The sequence below is a fragment of the Macaca mulatta genome, chromosome 1, assembly GCF_049350105.2.
Source record: "Macaca mulatta isolate MMU2019108-1 chromosome 1, T2T-MMU8v2.0, whole genome shotgun sequence".
NCBI lineage: Eukaryota > Metazoa > Chordata > Mammalia > Primates > Cercopithecidae > Macaca > Macaca mulatta.
In genome coordinates, this window is record NC_133406.1 from 116,271,176 (window position 1) to 116,284,230 (window position 13,055).

General features: G+C 38.7%; 1 protein-coding gene across 33 annotated transcripts in view; it reads left to right on the forward strand.

Annotated features, from left to right (window-relative positions):
* ARNT (aryl hydrocarbon receptor nuclear translocator) overlaps positions 1 to 13,055 on the forward strand; it is a 67,508-nt gene that overhangs the window by 34,666 nt on the left and 19,787 nt on the right. For 16 of the 33 annotated variants that reach the window (XM_077948176.1, XM_077948182.1, XM_077948198.1 and 13 more), the window contains 7 exons: positions 886 to 1,099; positions 4,663 to 4,876; positions 6,498 to 6,600; positions 8,733 to 8,798; positions 9,205 to 9,290; positions 11,137 to 11,213; positions 11,897 to 12,031. In XM_077948176.1, coding sequence (XP_077804302.1) covers positions 886 to 1,099; positions 4,663 to 4,876; positions 6,498 to 6,600; positions 8,733 to 8,798; positions 9,205 to 9,290; positions 11,137 to 11,213; positions 11,897 to 12,031 — 895 coding nt within the window. Of the gene's footprint in view, positions 1 to 885; positions 1,100 to 4,662; positions 4,877 to 6,473; positions 6,601 to 8,732; positions 8,799 to 9,204; positions 9,291 to 11,136; positions 11,214 to 11,896; positions 12,032 to 13,055 lie in introns of all 33 variants that reach the window. The other 17 variants (XM_077948149.1, XM_015151751.3, XM_015151758.3 and 14 more) reach the window with 3 other exon arrangements.

Consider the following 13,055-nt stretch of genomic DNA (forward strand, 5'->3'; position numbering starts at 1 on the left):
TAATGGGCCAAATAAAACTTCAAAATCTTCAAATTCTGCCTTTTAATGTTGCAAATAAGAGAGAGACTTACCATATTTTATAGACCAAGGAAATCTATACCATCAATTCTTGTATCAGCTGTGGAGCTACATACTGGAGTTGGCAAAAATTGATCCTTTTATTTTCTGGCCTTTAAATAGTTGAATTAGTCAACATGGGAGTTAACCAAGCTGAGGTTATATGTTCCAATGGAACTTAAGTGAGTAAAATCAGCATTTAGAAATATTGTCATTTCTTTCTTTCTTTCTTTTTTCTTTTTGAGATGGAGTCTTGCTCTGTCACCCAGGCTGGAGTGCAGTGGTGCAATCTTGGCTCACTGCAACCTCTACCTCCTGGATTCAAGTGATTCTCCTGTCTCAGCCTCCTAAGTAGCTGGGATTACAGGGGCATGCCACTGTGCCCTGCTAATTTTTGTATTTTCAGTAGAGACAGGGTTTCACCATGTTGGCCAGGCTGGTCTTGAACTCCTGGCCTCAAGTAATCCACCTTCCTCAGTCTCCCAAAGTGCTGGGATTACAGGCGTGAGCCACTATGCCTGGCCTGTCATTTCTTAAAACAGCTTTTTTTCTGAGGGAGTGGTAATTTGCAAATGATGTGAAGTTTCCAGGAAATAGGGGGAAGGGAATTGTATTATCTGCTTGTTCTCTGTCTGCCTTATTAGTTCTGTTTCATGCTTGCTTTGCATGAGAAGGTTGGCAAACCTTATTTTAACTGCTGAGACTTAAGCATCACTAAATCTGAATACCACATTCTTCAGCAGCACACTTGGTGTCCATATCACTCTCCCTGCTACCAAATGACCAGATGTGACCACCTGGATGGGGCTTCTCTCTCTTTCCATGCAGGGAAAATCACAGTGAAATTGAACGGCGGCGACGGAACAAGATGACAGCCTACATCACAGAACTGTCAGATATGGTACCCACCTGTAGTGCCCTGGCTCGAAAACCAGACAAGTTAACCATCTTACGCATGGCAGTTTCTCACATGAAGTCCTTGCGGGGAACTGGCAACACATCCACTGATGGCTCCTATAAGCCATCTTTCCTCACTGATCAGGTCTCTGGGACTTACAGTTCTGAGAAAGTCTAGAATCTGGGTGAATCTCTTGAAAGTTTTCGTTTTTTGGACAAGAATTCAGCTTTTCAGGAAAAAGTCAGACAATGGGAAAATGAATTTCAGTTCTTAGTTATAACATTAATTAGCATTGGGACAATGAGAAGTAGAGAAGAGTTGTGAAAACCATTTAACAAACTAATAAGTATTAATATTTGAGAACTTGACTCATGAATATAGCATATAGGATGGAAGAAGAACAGTGGACTCACAGAGGGAATGACTATGTCCATGGAACCAGTTTTCTTCCTTGCCTTTAGGGTTATAGAAGATGGAAGAAATCTATTTCTTATCCCTGAAGCAGCTTCTAGTTTTAGTAATAGAATGAATCTGTCCCTCTTTTGGTGATACAATAACTGAGAGTCTAATTGTTGCTTGGGATGTGCTCTGTTACATTTGATGCACTATGAAAAACAGAAGGCATAAAGATTTTCTGCCTTTTAGGAGCTTCATCTGAATATGAAGTACGTGAGTGGCAGGATACAACAGAAAATGACAGAAAAATGCATAAAGAGAGGAATTGTATTTTTTTTTTTTTTTTTTTTTTTTTTTGAGACGGAGTCTCACGCTGTTGCCCAGGCTGGAGTACAGTGGCCGGATCTCAGCTCACTGCAAGCTCCGCCTCCCGGGTTCCCGCCATTCTCCTGCCTCAGCCTCCTGAGTAGCTGGGACTACAGGCGCCCGCCACCGCGCCCGGCTAATTTTTTGTATTTTTTTTAGTAGAGACAGGGTTTCACTGTGGTCTCGATCTCCTGACCTTGTGATCCGCCCGCCTCGGCCTCCCAAAGTGCTGGGATTACAGGCTTGAGCCACCGCGCCCGGCCAGGAATTGTATTTTTTAATTAGTAATTTTATGTGGGACTAGATAGACATATACCAAAGGGATGGCTAAAGTGAATAGAATGGCTAGACTTGAGTGAGGATGGTTAGGGAAGACTTCTGAGGGTAAGGAAGCCATGTTCTATTTTGGTTATTAAAATAACATGATCATTACAGAAAAATTTGGAAAATGTAGGAGGTATAAGAAAGAAAAAAATTTACTTCAGTATCAATCAAGTATGCCCTTAATGTCACCAATTTAATCAAATGATTAGAAAGGAGGAGAGAATATAGTTTGAGAAAATGGAATAAGAATTTTTCCAAATAGGATGGTCTACTTAAAAGTACATGCTTTATAGTTACATACATTGAAATAGTTAATATGCTTTAACAGTACATGTGCAGGTATTCAACAAACTCCAGTTACGCACCTTTTGTGGGCAAACCAGGTGTGTTGTGCTGTGAGAAATAGAAAGAATGGTAAGAGAAATGGTTTTCTGGTGGAAACAGACATGTAAATAAATAAATTAAACATAGAACTAGTTCTATAACGGAAGTGCAGTAATGAATCCTGTAGAAATGCAGATATGGAAAATGAGTTGGGGAGTAGTGTTGAGGATTTTGGGAATCACTTGAGCAAAAACTTAGAAGTGTGGAATAGGGCCGGGCGCGGTGGCTCAAGCCTGTAATCCCAGCACTTTGGGAGGCCGAGGCGGGCGGATCACAAGGTCAGGAGATCGAGACCACAGTGAAACCCCGTCTCTACTAAAAATACAAAAAATTAGCCGGGCGCGGTGGCGGGCGCCTGTAGTCCCAGCTACTCAGGAGGCTGAGGCAGGAGAATGGCGGGAACCCGGGAGGCGGAGCTTGCAGTGAGCCGAGATCGCGCCACTGCACTCCAGCCTGGGCAACAGCGTGAGACTCCGTCTCAAAAAAAAAAAAAAAAAAAGAAGTGTGGAATAATTGGGTTGTGCAAAGAAAGTCAAGTGTTTTAGCATGTTTTTGGGAGGTAATAGGAAGGCAGGCTGGGATCTAATGATGGAATGTTTAGGTGTTAAAGAATTTAGATTTTAATTTTTATGCAGTGGGGAGACATCAAAAATGTATTAGCAGATCTGGTAGCATTTTAAGGATGGATTGAAAGCAGGGCAATTACTTAATTAGTTTTGGCAAAAGATGACTAGGACAGTGACAAAGCATTGGAAAGTAGAATTGATAAAACTGAGTTATCACTGGAATGTGAGAGAATAGTTAGATTTTGAGGCTTCCAGCTTGGGAGGGTGCTGTTAAGAAAGAATATTGGAAGAGCGTGGCAGGTTGTTTTTTTAAGAGGGAAATAATGATTCAGGTTTTGGAATGTTGATGTTGAGTTGCTAGTAGAATATTTATAAATGTTTTGCAGATACTTGAAAGTCAAGTCTGCTGAAAGCTCAGGAAAAAAAAATTAGTCAGGTCTAGGGATATAGACTTGGATATTATTTCGTAGTGGGGAAGAGTGAATATGATTTCCCAGGAAGAAAGTATGGTGTTAATAAAGAGAACTTAAGATGAACTTTGGAAATGTCTACATTTAAGACTTGAACAAAGGAAAGGAAGTCTGAAACAGAAGAGGAAGCAAAAATTGGAATACAGCCTCATAGAAGGAGGTAGGAAAAAATAAAATGTAAAGGATAAGATGGACAAGATTGTCAGATTCTGCAGAGAGGTTGAATAAAGTGATGAAGACCCAGGAGAAGGGACTTGAATTGGTATTTAGGAGGACATTAGTAACCTCCTTAAAAATATATGTATGCTGTTCCTGGCAGAACAAAAACCAAACCGAACAGGAAAACAGTAGTTTAGAGTGCAGATTGACGTGGGATTGAGAAATAATTGAAAGGTAAGAGGATAAAGCCAGTGAATATAACATTATTCTTAGTATAAGCTTCCTGCTGAAAAAGAGAGATGAGATGGGTCAAAGTGAGGGAAGATTTACATAGAATTGAGAAAACCTGATCATTTTTATAGGCCTCAGGGGAAAGAGAGAAAGTTGGAATATTTGTCAAGCAAGGTCCTAAAAAGAGACCAGACAGTATGGAATTAAGAAGTCAATTATTGTTCATGGTAAGCCTTTTTTTTGAGACAGGGTCTCTTGCTCTGTCACTCAGGCTGGAGTGCGGTGGTGTGATCTCAGCTCATTGCAACCTCTGCTTCCCAGGCTCAAGTGATCCTCCCACCTCAGCCTCCCGAGTAGCTGGGACTACAGTCATGTGCCACCACACCTGGCTAGTTTTTTTTGTTTGTTTTGTTTTGTTTGTTTGTAAAGACGGAGTTTCGCCCTGTTGTCCAGGCTGGTCTTGAACTCCTGGATTCGAGTGACCCTCCCACTTTGACCTCCCAAAGTGCTGGGATTACAGGCGTGAGCCGCTGTGCCTAGCCCAAGCCTTTTTATTCTTCTTGAATCCTGAGATAGAGAGGAAGAGGTGGATAGTGACAGAGAAAGTGAAGAAATATGTATTAGAAAAAACTTTCTTATTTTTGAAGGTAACTACGTTTAGGGTGGAAACCTGTGACTGTGGATCAGGTGTGAGCCAGCAGTTGCTTATGGAGAGATGCATATGGCCTGAAGTGTCTTACTTCTTCCTGTGAATAGAAATACTTGTTTTTTCAGAGTTCAATATTAACTTCTATTTCTTTTTCTTGGGCAGGAACTGAAACATTTGATCTTGGAGGCAGCAGATGGCTTTCTGTTTATTGTCTCATGTGAGACAGGCAGGGTGGTGTATGTCTCTGACTCCGTGACTCCTGTTTTGAACCAGCCACAGTCTGAATGGTTTGGCAGCACACTCTATGATCAGGTGCACCCAGATGATGTGGATAAACTTCGTGAGCAGCTTTCCACTTCGGAAAATGCCCTGACAGGTGAGAGTTATGTGTATGGGAAATGAATGAGAAGCCCTTTCTTCTTTTTTTCCTGAGGCTTAAGAGATGTTTTAGCCTTTAAATTGGTTTGTTGACTCTGGCAAGACTTCAAGAATTTTCTCCTTTAATGAATATAAAGGAGTTCTTTTTATCCATATGAGATTATCTACTTTGTGGCTCATCCTTAGAAAATATTTCATTAATGATAATATTTTACATTTATCTTAATATTAGTGTAAATAGAACAGTAAAAGCCAAACTTACAGTACTTTTTTTTTTTTTTTTTTCCATACTAAGGGAATTACCCATGCTTTTATCTCATTTGTATGGATAATTATCTGGTATTTTTTCTACCTCCTAGTGCTTGGCTTTGTGCTAGGTTCAATGATAACAGCTTTTTATTCTATAGATATGGTCATTGGTCGGTGTACAAGGTGTTTTATGTTGTTGTTTGTATCTGTACTGTTGTTCTTTTTTTCTCCCCTATTTTATTATGTTCAGTCTTTTGGCCAGAGTTTGGCTAGAGGAAACAAGTCATATCTATTCTTGAGCAACTCTAGAAAAAAATTTAAAGTGGAAGCAGATAAAAACTGGTAGTTAAAATGCAAGAAATTTCAATATACTCATATTAGTGTTGTTGATCTTTAGTTTTTCTCCTTTTTTTTCCCCCCAAAAAGAAACAGGGTCTCACTCTCTTGCCTAGGCTGGAGTGCAGTGGTGCATCATAGGTTACTGTAATCTTGAACTCTCCTGGGCTGAAGTGATCTGCCTTCTTACAGCTTCTTGAGTAGCTAGGAGTAGTTCATGTCACCACACTTGGCCAATTTTTAAATTTTTTGTAGAGACAGGTTCTGTCTGTTGCCCAGACTGGTCTCAAACTCCTGGTCTTCAGCATTCCTCCCACCTTGGCTTCTCAAAGTGCTGGGATTACCGGCATGGGCCACTGCACTTGACCAGTTTTCCCCTCCTGTATGTTTTTATGATTTCATTTTTCTAGTTCTTCCTTTTCCCCAAAAGTTGTTCTTCGTTTCTATATAATAAAGAAGACAAACAGATATATATGTTTCTATAACATATAAAATTACTTGGTTTTTTTATTTGTAAAATTTTTTATTTTTGTTTTGTTTTGAGACAAGGTCTTGCTTTATTGCTGAGGCTGGAGTACAGTGACTCTTCACAGGCACAGTCATAGCACACTATAGCCTCAAACTCCTGCGCTCAAGCAGTCCTCCTGCCTCAGCCTCCTGATTAGCTGAGACTACAGAAAATTACTTGTTTTTCAACCACTGACGTTTACTCTGTATGTATGTCTGTATGTGTATACAAATAATCAGGCATGAGAATATAGCCTTGCCTCTTGTTTTCTAATACTACTTTCCACTCCTACTTTTCCTTGCACAATGTTATTTTCAGTGCTGCCTTTGAACTTAAGAGTGAGATTCATTGATGATAATTGAAGTATTTTAGACTTAAAAAAAAAATCATCTCCTGCTTGGTCAGTTCTAAGCAAGGAGATTAAGGGCATGAATAGGATGCTTACTTATCTTTGCCTTCAGTGTCTCTCCCCCTCTTCCCCACACACAAAAATGCACTCCAGACTGCTCTTCACATCCTCCTTCAGGGCGTATCCTGGATCTAAAGACTGGAACAGTGAAAAAGGAAGGTCAACAGTCTTCCATGAGAATGTGTATGGGCTCAAGGAGATCATTTATTTGCCGAATGAGGTGAGTGTCAAGCTGAGGATTGTGATTTGGTATAGGAAGGATCAAGAGCTGAGAGTTTTATTTCTGTTGGAGTTAAGTTGGATTAGCTCCAGTGGATTAAACTTAACTCTCCCTACCCAGATGGATTGTAACACAGAATAAAGTATTTGGTAAAGGAACTAATGTTTCTGAACTTGCCAGACACTATGATAGGTGCTTTCTGTCATCTTATTTCATCCTCACAATTGCCCTGTAGTGTAAGATTGATGGTTACCGTTTTGCAGATGGAAAAACATATATAAAGAAATGAACTTGGCTGGGTGCGGTGGCTGAAGCCTCTAATCCCAGCACTTTGGTAGGCTGGGGAGGGTGGATCACCTAAGGTCAGGAGTTCGAGACCAGCCTGGCCACCATGGTGAAACCCCGTCCCTACTAAAAAAAAATACAAAATTCGACGGGTGTGGTGGTGTGCACCTGTAATCCCAGCCACTCGGAGGCTGAGGCAGGACAATTGCTTGAACCCAGGAGGCAGAGGTTGCAGTGAGCCGAGATTGTGCCATTGCACTCCAGCCTAGGCAAAAAGAGTAAAACTGTCTCAAAAAAAAAAAAAAGAGAAAAAGAAATGAATTTCCCACTATTACATAGTGTTTGATACAGGATTTTGTTTTAATTCATAGTTGTCTGACTACAAAACCTGTACTTTTTCCCCATTAAAACACAAGGCAATATCCATTTACTCAGACCATTTCTTCTTTTTGTTTTTGGTTAGAAATTTGAGACTTCCTATGTCTTTCAGTTAGTGTTTAGTGTTTATAAATGATATACTGTATATTTTAGGATTCTGTAGAAAAGATGGTGGTCCTTTCTAAACAGGTACAAAAGACATCTTGGGGTCACAAAATTCAGGTTATATAATGGAAATTGACTACATTGTACTAAAAGGATGGTTGCTAGAAATTATGGGTAGGATATTAAAGGTTTGCTTGGAGAGGCACAAAATTGAACATTATGTGGTTTAGTGATTTATTTTTATTTTTATTTATTTATTTTTTTGAGACAGAGTCTTGCTCTTTTGCCCAGGTTGGAGTGCAGTGGCATGATCTTGGCTCACTACAACCTCTACCTCCTAGGTTCAAGCGATTCTCATGCCTCAGTTTCCTGAGTAGCTGGATTGCAGGCGCATGCCACCACAGCTGGCTAATTTTTGTATTTTTAGTAGAAACAGTGTTTCACCATGTTGGCCAGCCGGCCTCAAACTCTTGACCTCAAGTGATTCGCCTGTCTCGGCCTCCCAAAGTGCTGAGATTACAGGCCTGAACCACTGTGCCCAGCTTGTAACTTAGAGTAGCTTCTAGACTCAGACTGCTGGATTTTGTTTTAATCCATATTCTGTGGATTTGAATTCTAGCTTTGATGCTATCTTCTGAAACCTTGGATGATTACATGACTATATTGTGCTTTGATTTAATCATCTCAATGGCGATAATGTTAATACTGACTTTATAAAGTTGTTATGAAGATTAGATGAATTAATATATGTAAAGATATTTAGAACAGAGCATGACATGTATTAACCCTATGTAACTTTTATTTTTATTTTATAGAATGGGGAGAGGGAAAGTAGCATTGGCAGGAGTATCCCAATATGTGGACATGGCTAATGCAAAGACATAGGCAAGAGTGAGATAATAATGAACTATAGCAATTACATTAAGTTGTGGTTAATGTAGAGCAGGAGTAAGCAAACCACAGCCCTTTGTTTGTAAATAAAGTTTTATTGGAACATAGCCATGCCCATATTTTTACATATTATCTATGGCTACTTTCATGCTATAATGCTAGAGTTGACTAGTTGCAACAGACCTTCTGGCCCATGAAGCTGAAAATACTTACTATCTGGTACTTTACAGAAAAAGCTTACCAACTCTTGTTGTTGAGAATATTTGCATTTGAAGAATATATGGAACATTTTGACTTCAAATTCTAAAAGTTCTAGAAATACTAAACCTGACTTACCTTTATCCTTCATTCTTAGAAGCATTACCAATTTTCTATGTCTAATTGTATCCAGAGCCTGTTATTCTGCTATTACTGTGGAAAGTTCTTTGATAGTGCAGCCTGATTGCTTTTAATCTCTTTGTTCTTTGAAACAGGTGTGGCAGTAGCTCTGTGGACCCAGTTTCTGTGAATAGGCTGAGCTTTGTGAGGAACAGATGCAGGTGAGATCCTAAGTGGTGAAAACCAAAGGGATGGCCAAATACCTGTAGAGATCATCACATTTTTACCTATCTTACTGTAGTTGTTCCTTCAGCAGCCCTCACTTTCATCCCTTACCTCCCAGTTACTTTTTTTTCTGGCAATATTTTCCTAAACTTCTAAAACTTCTCTTGAAAATCCTGTTTAAGGAAGTTGCTATGCTATTTTACCTGCTTTCCTCCTACTGCATACCTTTTGGTTACTTTACTTTGGCAAGGGTAAAAATGTGGTGGTCATTTTTGGGTGGGAAAGCTGATTATCCTGTTTTGTAAACTCCTAAGAGCCTAAACTTAAAGGTACTAAGCCAGCATTGCCCTTTGAGTTTTACTGGGTAGATTTTTTTTTTTCTAATTCCTGTAACTCTTCTAGGAATGGACTTGGCTCTGTAAAGGATGGGGAACCTCACTTCGTGGTGGTCCACTGCACAGGCTACATCAAGGCCTGGCCCCCAGCAGGTAAGAAAGTGAAACAGTAGATATTTCCCCTTAGAGCCGTTGGTTTCTCACAGAGTCCATGAAAACTAATATTTATTATATACCTGGTATATGAAATGTACTTTTGTATAATATGAAAGAAAATAGGAAAGTAAAATACACAATCTTTCCCTTCCGTTATTGAGCTTTTATTCCAGTTGAGGAGATAGATAATTCAGGCTGGAAAATGATTCAGTGTTGGCTATGTCACAGAATGTGGTCTTTAAATGCACAAATTTATACTGAACGTATGTGTTCTAAGCATTTCTTGCAAAGAAGCATAGACATTGAATGCAGTTAATTTGAGAAAGCTTTCTAAACTAGGAACAAGACTTTGAGGGAAAAGGGGGAAATGCCTTTATTGTAATAACTTATTGAGGATATTCTCTGCAAAGGCTTTAAATCAAGCTTTGAGCAGATTGGCTTTACTAGAACTTGAGGTCAAACACGGAATGTGAGAAAGGTGATTGGGTTGCAGGGATCAACGTTTTAAGTTGGCTTGTCAGAGTTTCCAAATCTTAGCAACTTTATTACTTCCCTGCCGCATGGATATTATTGGAAAGTAGGGATTTGGGGGAGACAGAAACTAAGAGAAAAGAGAAGCAAGGTGATGTGTTTCAGAAAGAGGTTAAACTTTGGACGTGGAAAAACCTGGGTATGATTCCTGTCATTGTTATTTATTAGTGGCATTGCCTAGGGTAAGTTGCTTGACCTTTATAAAGCTCAGTTTTCTCATCTGTAATTTGGAGTTAGTACATCCTGTATAGGGGTTTTGTGAGGATTAGATTTAATTTAAGGAAAGCATCCAGCCCAGTGCCTGGCATGTGGCAGGTACCCAATAAAAGTAGTTAATGTAATTAAAAAAAATTTCACTGAAGTAGTAATGACATTTGAATTAGTCTATATACTACATAATCCATACATTTAAAGTATGTTATCTTTCGTACCTCTGTGTAGCATCAAGGAGTACTATTTTTCTGGATAAAAAGAAACTGTGCAAACAATAGGGGAGAAATGCAGTCTTCTTCCTTTTCTCTGTAAAACATTGGTTTCTCTCTTTTCCAAGGGACATGAATAACTATTGATGGTTGGTATAACTTCATTTTGGGTTGCTTGCTAACTTTAAAAGTCACAGATGAGGCAAAGCATACATTTTCTGCCTATAACATGGTCATAGAATGGATGTCTTCATATATGCCTTATTTGGCCAGCATAGTTTTTTAGAATACTCTGGGTAGGACTTGTATTTCCAGTTTACTATAATTAACATGGGTAAAAGGTAGGAATCAATATATATGTAAATACTTAAAACAATGACTGGCATATATGGTAAATTTTACGTAATTGTTTATTTTTATTCTTATTTATCATTCTCTATTGCTTTATGCTTAGCCTCTTCATAACTGGATGTATTTTGTTTTGTTTTGCTTTTTGTTTTTTTTTTTTGAGAGGGAGTCTCACTCTGTCTGTCACCCAGACTGGAGTGCAGTGGCGCAATCTCGGTTCTCTGCAGCCTCTACCTCCTGGGTTCAAGTGATTCTCTCACCTCAGCCTCCCAAGTAGCTGAGATTACAGGCGCATGCCACCACGCCTGGCTAATTTTTGTATTTTTAGTAGAGATGGGGTTTCACCGTGTTGGTCAGGCTGGCCTCAAGCTCCTGTCCTCAAGTGATCTGCCCACCTCGGCTTCCCAAATTGTTGGGATTACAGGCGTGAGCCACGGTACCTGGCCCATAAATAGGTCTATTTTGAATCTTTACTTGTCTGAGTTTTGAAGGCATTTGAGTTGGAGGTCCCTGTTAAACCTTTTAACCTCACCTTTCTGAAGGTGTTTCCCTCCCAGATGATGACCCAGAGGCTGGCCAGGGAAGCAAGTTTTGCCTAGTGGCCATTGGCAGATTGCAGGCAAGTATGAATTTTCCATATGTATATCCCCTTTCAATTAGAAAAAATCTTCAGGACTCATTCCTGTTAATTTTCTTTTACTTTCTGAATACAAATGAAGAATTCCACAAAACTGTAAAAATTTGAAGGAATATGGCATTTATAGTGACCATTGCTATTCTTGGACTTAAGTAGAAGTTGAAAAGCATGAGAGGAGGGAGATCTTTTTCCCCTTGTCTTAATTTTAGCTTTACTATGCTTAATTTTCAATTGCCAGTTAATCTCCTTTCCCCCTGTACAAAAGAAGAAAGATCCTTTTCATTTTATCATTACCTGACTAACATTAGAAAAGTGGAATTATTTTGATTTTTTTTCATAAGTATAGATAAGTTTCTTGGTTACTTGTACCATATCAGCCTGAGTAATGAGCTCAGCCTAGCTAGATGAAAGTATGTGGATTTTGGGTTGAATAAACTTTATTCTTACTTTACTAACTTGGTAAAGTGTAAATGTTTGGGAGTAGAGCTAGACCTTATGCCTTGTCTGATTGTGATTGTCATTTTTTTTCCTTTTTGGATAAAATGTGAACGTTTAGAAAGTCCTAAAACGGAATCTTATGTGTATGCAAAAGACCATGAGGAGATAGGAAATACATCTGTAAAGACTGGTGTCATTTTACCTCATTTTTATCTCTTCACTCTCAGGTAACTAGTTCTCCCAATTGTACAGACATGAGTAATGTTTGTCAACCAACAGAGTTCATCTCCCGACACAACATTGAGGGAATCTTCACTTTTGTGGATCACCGCTGTGTGGCTACTGTTGGCTACCAACCGCAGGTGAGGAGCTGGAGCTATTACATCACTAATACCTAGGCCTCCATTTTCCTTTGGCTGTTTTGAGATTATGTAATCATGTAGTTCCTAAGATAGCCAAAACATACCAACCTCAGTTGAGAAAAAGAGATCATCATATTCTGTTAGTACCTAACATTATTTTCAGCTTCCTATTAGGACTGTCATCTCATGTAGAGAAATACGGCTTGTCAAACCAGGTGGGAGCAGCAGGTACAAATATGTATTTATTTTTTGTTATTCATATTAATACAGATAATGATTCAAAGGTACTCATATTAATTAGTTACACCAGTATAGCCACATTTAGATAATTCACGTAATTACCTAAATGAATAATGGCCCATAAAACATGCAGATTTAGCACCAGTTATTATAATTTACTCATGCAACAGACCAGTTAGCCATCTCTGAATTGACTCATCATATAAACTTTTAAAAGGGTTGTGGGAAGGAAAGACTTCTGGCTGTGGCTATGTGAAAGAGGTTGGTGAAAAAGAGGTCTTGAAAACAAAGAACAAAGAGAATGTACACTACCTGATTCAACACTAACTATAAAGCTATTACCAAGACAGTGTGGTGTTGGTGTAAGGATAGATACATAGATCAATAGATCAGAATAAGGTCTATTCTTATACTTGTCAACTAATTTTCAGCAAAGGTGCCAAGACAATTCAATGGATAAAATAAATATTTCTAACAAATGGAACAATTCGATATCTGTATGCAAAAAAAAATAAACCACACCCAAAAATAAAAACACATAGATCTTATCTTATACAATTTACAAAATCAGCTCAAAGGCCTAAATGTGTAAGAGCTAAAGTTACAAATAAACTCCTAGGAGAAAATCTCTGTGATTTTGAGTTAAGCAACAGATTTCTTACATGACACTAAAAGCATGATTCACAGAAGAAAAAAAATGATAAATTGGATTTAATTGTAATTAAAGTTTGCCGTCTTTAAAGGATATTATTAAGAAAATGAAAAAAACCAGACATAAATGGAG